Consider the following 7,806-nt stretch of genomic DNA (forward strand, 5'->3'; position numbering starts at 1 on the left):
GGTGGCTTCTATTGAGCTGTAATAACTACATTTTCCTCTGTACTAGCACAGAGAAACCACAACAGTATTGACTCATGCAGCCCATAATCATCAAAATTGCCATGGTTAATTCTACTTCTTCTCAAGTCCCTATAGATTTCCTGTGAACACGGAAAAACAATGAAGTCTGAATAATGTTGTTAATATTCCTTGCTCAATTTGGAGCTGGGTCTTGAGACAGATTTATAGCCTTCCACCCACTTGATTTTTTTCACTTACAGGTTCTTCCAAGTCGACCTATGGTGTGATTGTTCCTGCCACTTCAGTAATCATGTTAGAAGAATCAGATTGGTGGCTGGAAGGTAGATTTTCATTCAGTGTGGTACTATTTGTGCTCTCTGTATTTATATTCCTCCCCGATTTGGTATGTGACACTCCTATTGCCACATGCACCATTGGTACTCCTCTTTCTATTACGCACAAGTATTATCATTCAGGAGATCTCATCATTGCTGGAATTATTTCTCAGATCTACAAGACATTTGATGAAATGGATTTCACAGGACATCCATCTGAGACACTGATTGCTGCTCTCTTGTATGCAGTAGCTGTTTTTAATCCTATTGTAATATCCACAGGCATGGTGATCTGATGTCTTTGGGTTAAATGGGTGGGAAGTGATTGTTGAAAAGACAGCCGATCTGCTCTTAGAGTCTTCTTGGATGAGGCTGTATCTCAGTTTTTTATGTTAGCTCTTTCCATGCAATTTCATTGTAGGGCTCAGGATTTCCATGCCACATGTTATAGTTGATGGATGTTGACTGGAATGAAACATTAGTGAGGTGTAGATAGGCAAAACTTTGATCAGGTTTTATTGCTGTTTGAAGTATTTAATTTAACAATGGAATTCTGTTGTTGTTGTTGTTAAATTTATTTATACACCGCCCTATACCCAGCGGTATTAGTAGTAGTAGTAATAGGAGTAGCAGTAGTTCAGCAGCAGCAACAGCTGATATAATATTCAATTTGATAGCAAAAGCAAAAGCAAAAATTCTTACTAGCCATCTACCCTTACCCCAAGGCTCTTCCCAGCACAGGAACTCTGACAGCTCATCATTCCATTACCAATGACAGTTTTCTTGCTTTCTGCTGGAGTGCTGTCCTTTGCTGCACAATATGCTATAAATCCTTCTCAAACTTTTAGAAAAATCTGGATGCAATAAGCTACCCTTGTACCAAATTAAATATTTAACGTAAAAAAAAAGTACATGTGCTAGCGAATTAAAATTATTAAAACATTACCTGTTCCAGTAAACTGGAATTTTCAGGCTTGTTTGCATTTTTCCCAATATTTTTCACAGAGGCCTAAAGAGTGTACTGCGTTCCTTATATTAATGAATTGTGTGATATACAGCATATGTAAACCCTATATGTACAGTAGGTAGGCAACTATATAAATATATATGTATATATGAATAGCATTTTCTAAAATCTCCAATACAGGATTGATCACGAATGGTATCTTTACAATTCTCTTCACTGGAAATATATTCTCTTTGTTTGTGTTTCTTTGTGTCTGAACATGCAAGCAATGTTATTAGCAAGCATATATTGAAACTGAATGTTACACGTTTCATATTCAGAAGCAGACACACTTTGACACAGCATACCAATCCCATTGCAGACCCTTCTTCCAAAACTATCAGCATATCATGGCCTTGGTATATGCTGTAAAGGAGATCAATGAAAATCCACAAATGTTGCCTAATATTACCCTGGGCATGGACATCTATAATAGCTATTTCAGAGCAAGCTGGACCTACCTTGCTTCAATGGACCTTCTCTCCACACAGGGAAGATTTATCCCTAACTTCAAGTGTGATGCCCAAGACAATGCAATAGCTGTTATCACAGGACCAAATTCTCACATCTGTCATTTCATGGCACACATTCTTAACATCTACAAGATGCCACAGGTAGGATATGCATATAAAACTAGGATTTATGAATAATTTACTCCTCAGTGCTCTTGTACATGATTTTTTGTGTTTGCAGATAGAAAGCACCAGGATTGAAGGGAACAAAGACATAACCTTGACAGCTGTTCAGAGGTCAAAATGAATGTAATCAAGGAAAATGATTCTTCTCATTATTCCATTGGTGTGTGTGTGTTGATATTATAATTGATGAATATTTATTCCTCTTGATTAGGTAGCTCCTAACCAGCTCCTGACACTTGTGGATATGATTAATTTTCTAGATCTTCATTTAGGGTTCAGATGCAGTTGTGATACTGAAATTGTATATTAGACACAAACGCTCCTATCTCCCAATTTTCTTTATTGTTCTAAGCTTGTATATGGCTCTGCTCCAATGACCAATGGCAACCCTGAAGCTGTTTTCTTCAACCGGATGTTCCCAAATGAGGACCATCAAACCTGGGGAATTCTTCAGTTGCTGTTGCATTTTAAGTGGACATGGATTGGGGTGGCTTATATAAGCACTGACAGTGGAGAGAAATTTATACAGAGTGTGCTCCCCGTGTTTTCACAAAGAGGTATATGCTTTGATTTCATAGAAGAACTGCCAAAAGAATCCTTTTCCAGTAAGTTTGATGAAATAATGAATGGCTTTTCTCGAGTACTCAGAATTATGCTGAGGAGCAGTGCCAGCATTGTAATCGGACATGGTGATGTTCAGCTCATAATAATTTTTAGACCAAGTCTAATGTTTGCTGAATGTGAGGGTATACAAATGAATAGTAAAGGTAAAGTGTGGATTATGACAGCCCAGATGGAATTCACATCAGTTCCCTTTCAAAAAATGATGGGTTTAGAGGCCTTCCATGGAGCTTTATCCTTTGCAGTTCCTTCCAAGCAGGTAATAGGATTCCAGGAATATCTTCAGATGAAAAACCCTACCTTGGAAAAGGAAGATGGTTTTATCAGGGTCTTTTGGGAAAATGCATTTGAATGTTCTTTCCCCATGAATGACACCACAGATAAAGAAATGTGTACTGGAGAAGAGAAGTTGGAGACTCTTCCTACCTCTGTTTTTGAAATGAGCATGACTGGGCATAGCTACAGTGTCTACAATGCTGTCTTCGCTGTGGCGCATGCTTTGCAAGCCATGCATTCATGCAAATTTGGACACAGAGCAATGGCATATGATGGGAGAGGGATTCCTCTGAAGCAGCAGTTGGGGCAGGTAATATTCTGAGAGCCTTTCAGTGTTGTTCCCCAACTCCACAATATTTGTTAAAAAAATACAGAAGTCAGCACTGGGAAGGTTAAGCTTGAGAATCGGCCTACTGTTTGAAATGAGGATGACTGGGCAAAGCCACAATGTCAGTAATGCTGTCTACACCCTGGCGTATGATTTGACAGCCATACCTTTATTTATCAAAATTCTAAAGAACAGTAATGGATGGGAAGAGGTGGATACTTCTGACTCTACAGCCATGGCAGCGAATGTCCTGAGTACATTACTACAGTGGAATCCATCATAAATCCATCTTCAACAGAAGGCCATTAAATGTCTGTCTACGTCTTAAAGCTAGAGTGTTGACATCTGAATGCTATTTTTTATGCCATAGTTTTCCTTCTGAGCCAATTTGATACTGCTCCCCTGCATTCAGTTCCCAGTGAAGACTATGAAACCAATCACTATTGTCAGACTTCTAAACTTATTTGCCAGTGATGTGTAAAAGAGAGTTGTATTTTCCATTCTCCCAATTCACTTTGCTTCTTCCTTAGATTTGTTTTCTATTGGCAAGACCACTAACCATAGTTTCCAAAAGGTAATCTGCCATCGGTATATTTGCCTATCATTGTGCATTCTTGATGGTGTTCCTGTGCTTCCATTTAGATCCACCACTATCTGAGAAGTGCCTCGTTTAACAATAGTGCTGGGGAACAAGTTACTTTTGATCAAAGTGGGCAAGCTGTCGCTGGGTTTGATATTGTAAATTGGGTCACATTCCCAAACCAGTCCTTTCTCCGAGTCAAAGTTGGAAAAGTAGACCCCTTGGCTGCCAAGGACAAAGGGTTCACAATTTCTGCAGATGACATTGTTTGGCCAAGCATGTTTAACCAGGTACGTCAGAAACATTTCCTCAACCTGGGGGAAAAGAACCAGGATCACTTATTGGGGGGAAAAATACATGGGTCTAACTGTGGCTTTAACAGTGGAGTCAAAGCACAGGAATCATGGCTAGTAGTCACTGCTAGCTTTATCCTCCATTAATTTGTCTTATCCTCTTTTAAAGCCATCATTGTGTCCTGTACGAATGAGTGTCACATGTTTAGCTAGCAATGCAGATAGACAGACTTCCTTCTCTGTGTCCTGAATGTTTCAACATTCAGCTCCATTGAATATTCTGAGCTCTAGTGTTATGAGAGCAATGGATTTGAAAATTATTTGAAATGGTAATTTGTTATTTTATTTATACAACTCTCTTGCTTTTATTATAGATCCAGTTGTTCTTGATCTGTTTTTATAGTATAGCAAATTTCTCCATGAAGCCTCATGAGAAGCAATTCATAAATAAAAAAGATAAATAAATAATGACAATTCATTGTGTCTTTATCTGCACTGGTGCGTATTAAGAGGTGTTAGCTGTCCTGGGATGAGAAATAGTGAGAAACAGGATGCAGAACTTCTTTAGTAAAGCAAATCAGTAATAAAATATTTGGTCAAACCATTTGTAACTGTGAAGAAACCACCGAAATATAAAACTCCCAAAATAGAATTTCTGGACGTGAGAACATTTCTGCTTTTATTTATTGACAGGCACAACCCCTTTCTGTGTGTAATGACAATTGCCATCCAGGGTATAGTAAGATAAAGTTGGAAGGGAAGCCATTTTGCTGCTATGGTTGCCTCCCATGTCCTGAAGGGAAGATTTCAAATCAGAGTGGTAAGAAATGCAATGTAGAGCATTTGTTCAAATGTAATGGGCAGTATCCAACTATTTAGATGTGCCAGGACAATGACTTTTAACCTAACCCTGCCTCGTCTCTCTATTATTATTATTATTATTATTATTATTATTATTATTATTATTATTATTTCTATACTGCCCTATACCCGTAGGTCTGTTCAGGAACAGCCCTGGAACCTCCTAAATCTATTCTGGGTTTTCCCCTCTGCTCTCCAGAGCAGGTAAGAGGTAGATGTGGAGAGAACACACAGAGAGAAGAGATCCTTGCATTTCATTGCACAACCAGAAATTCTTGTGCCACTGCATCTAATTTGATGCTGACTGCCCATTGGAATTAATCCAAAATATTGATGTATATATCAGGCTCCATTGGCATTGATTGATTATTTATTTATTTATTTATTTATTTATTTATTTTTGCTAATTCAAAGGTGATATAACCATTGCTGATATAACAAGTCACGGCACTGTATCTTTTTCTAACAATTTTTGTAAGGGCTTTATGTGGGTGGGTTTTTTAAAAAAAGGTGTTAACTTTTTAAAACGTTTTTAAATGTAGTACTTTATTTAGTTGTATGGCATCTGAAACTTAGGGGGAAGAGTTGGTAATAAAGTGAAATAAAACTAATCAAATCTAATATAGCACATGATTTCAGAGAAATATGGTGGAATTAATCATATGCAATCTGGTGACTAAGGGCATTCCTGGATCACTGCTAATTTGAGGTTTTTGGCAGACATAATTCTGGGTAATGAGATCATCCATAGCTCAGTGTTATGGCAACTGATCTGCATGCAGAAGGTCCCAGATTCAATCCCAGCATCATCTGTCTGAAATGCTGGAGAGCCATGGACAGTCTGAAGAGAGAATTATGAGCCAGAGAGATCAATCGTCTAATCTGGTGTAAGGCAGCCTCCTGTGTTCCTAAGAGAAGATTTCCCCAATATAAAGACACTTTCTTAGTATAAGGAAGATGCTTCTTCCACCAAATGAAACAGCTTCCTCCAAGGTAGATAGTGGGGCTGTTTGGAGGAAACTCCACTCAATGTAACACTTAATTTTTTTGAAGAAAAAAGCATGGCTTTTAGATTTATGTGAGCTTCCTTGATTCAGGATTTATACTATTACTGCTTAAATACTTTAGTGCACTATGTATTGCCGTTTTTATTTTAAAGAAAACCATGTTTTCCTTTCCAGACATGGATGAGTGTTTTCAATGTCCAGAAGACCAGTATCCAAATGACCAACATGATTCCTGCATTCCAAAATATATAAGTTACTTATCTTATGAAGAACCTTTGGGAATATGTTTTGCTGTTTCTGCTCATTCTTTATCTGTTATCACGTTCTTTGTACTCAGAGTCTTCATTAAGTACTGGCACACTCCCATAGTCAAAGCCAACAACAGGGATCTCACCTTCGCACTCCTAATATCCCTCCTGCTCTCTTTCCTTTGCGCTCTGCTCTTCATTGGCAAGCCTAATAAGGTGACCTGCCTCCTTCGGCAAATTACTTTTGGTCTCATCTTCTCAGTGGCGGTTTCTTGCATATTGGCCAAAACCACCATAGTGATCTTAGCTTTCATGGCTACCAGGCCAGAGTCCAGTATCAGGAGATGGGTGGGGAATAAATTGGCCATTACCGTTGTTCTTTCCTGCTCCCTAATTCAGGCCAGTCTTTGTTGTGTGTGGCTGGCAACATCGCCCCCTTTCCCAGATCTAGATATGCACACGATGACTGAAGAGATTGTGCTTGTATGCAACGAAGGTTCAGTCACCATGTTCTACTGTGTCCTGGGCTTCATGGGCTTCCAGGCCATAATCTGCTTTATTGTGGCTTTCCTGGCTCGGAGGTTGCCTGACACATTCAATGAAGCCAAGTTCATCACCTTCAGCATGTTGGTCTTCTGCAGTGTATGGTTGACGTTTATCCCAACCTACCTGAGCACAAAAGGAAAATACATGGTGGCTGTAGAGATCTTCTCTATTTTGACTTCTGGTGCTGGGTTACTGATCTGCATCTTTTCCCCCAAATGCTACATTATTCTGATGAGGCCTGACTTGAACAAAAGAGAACAGCTGATAAAGAGGCCAAACTGAATTCTTTACTTTGCTCATTCCAAACCTGTGTCTCCATAAACATATTCTAAACACTAAATCATGTTTAAATGAAAAGCCCATCTGGGGCATGTTGATTATTCAGGTACCTTCACTTTCTTGAGTTTAGTGACTGGTAAACAATGTTTTGTTTCTTGGAGCTTACCCAGACATGGAATTTTAAGGTTGTATGTGTCTTTTAAAAATACTGTTTTTGTTCATACACTGATAAATTTCATGTCAATTGGCTCTTAATGTGGTTTTTGGGGGGAGTGTTTATACAAACTGCATAGAGGTTTTAGTTGATTAAGTAGTATATACATTTTGTTAAATTAATGAATGATTGATGGGTAACATCTGAACTCAAGGGACCTATTCCAATCATGGTCCTGGTTCTATTCTTCCAGAGGATGGGCTGTTTTCGTTCTGTAATAATGTTTTATCAAAATACGCAGCAGCACATTGCTCTTCAGAATATCATCCCCAAACTTTAATTGAGTGCATGCTTGCCACACCCCAAGAAGATGAAATAACTGCTTAACATCAAGTGACTTGCAAGAACCAATGGGATCTAAAAAGTGGGTTGCCAGGAGAAGACTTTCCCACCCTTTGGTGCCAAACAGGGAGAAGATCTGGTCAAAAGGAAAGATTTGCAATGTAAAAGTAACTCAAAAGCAATATATTCCATTTGGAGCAAAGCAGCAAAATAAAGTGCACAAATGTCCTATTATTGGTCTGGTCTTTATGTAAAAATTCAGTTTTCTGAACATAAATAATTATGCCTAAAC

General features: G+C 38.5%; 1 protein-coding gene across 1 annotated transcript; it reads left to right on the plus strand.

Moving 5' to 3' along the window:
- Positions 1 to 1,691: 1,691 nt before the first annotated feature.
- On the plus strand, positions 1,692 to 7,021 carry LOC307200486 (vomeronasal type-2 receptor 26-like; the record flags this gene model as incomplete). Its single annotated transcript, XM_079949024.1, has 4 exons — positions 1,692 to 1,955; positions 2,332 to 3,186; positions 3,847 to 4,074; positions 6,098 to 7,021. 4 exons carry the CDS (start codon positions 1,692 to 1,694, stop codon positions 7,019 to 7,021), a joined length of 2,271 nt encoding a protein of 756 aa, XP_079805150.1.
- Between the last annotated feature and the right edge of the window lie 785 nt (positions 7,022 to 7,806).

This window comes from Podarcis cretensis (assembly GCF_951804945.1).
Source record: "Podarcis cretensis genome assembly, chromosome: 13".
Lineage (NCBI taxonomy): Eukaryota > Metazoa > Chordata > Lepidosauria > Squamata > Lacertidae > Podarcis > Podarcis cretensis.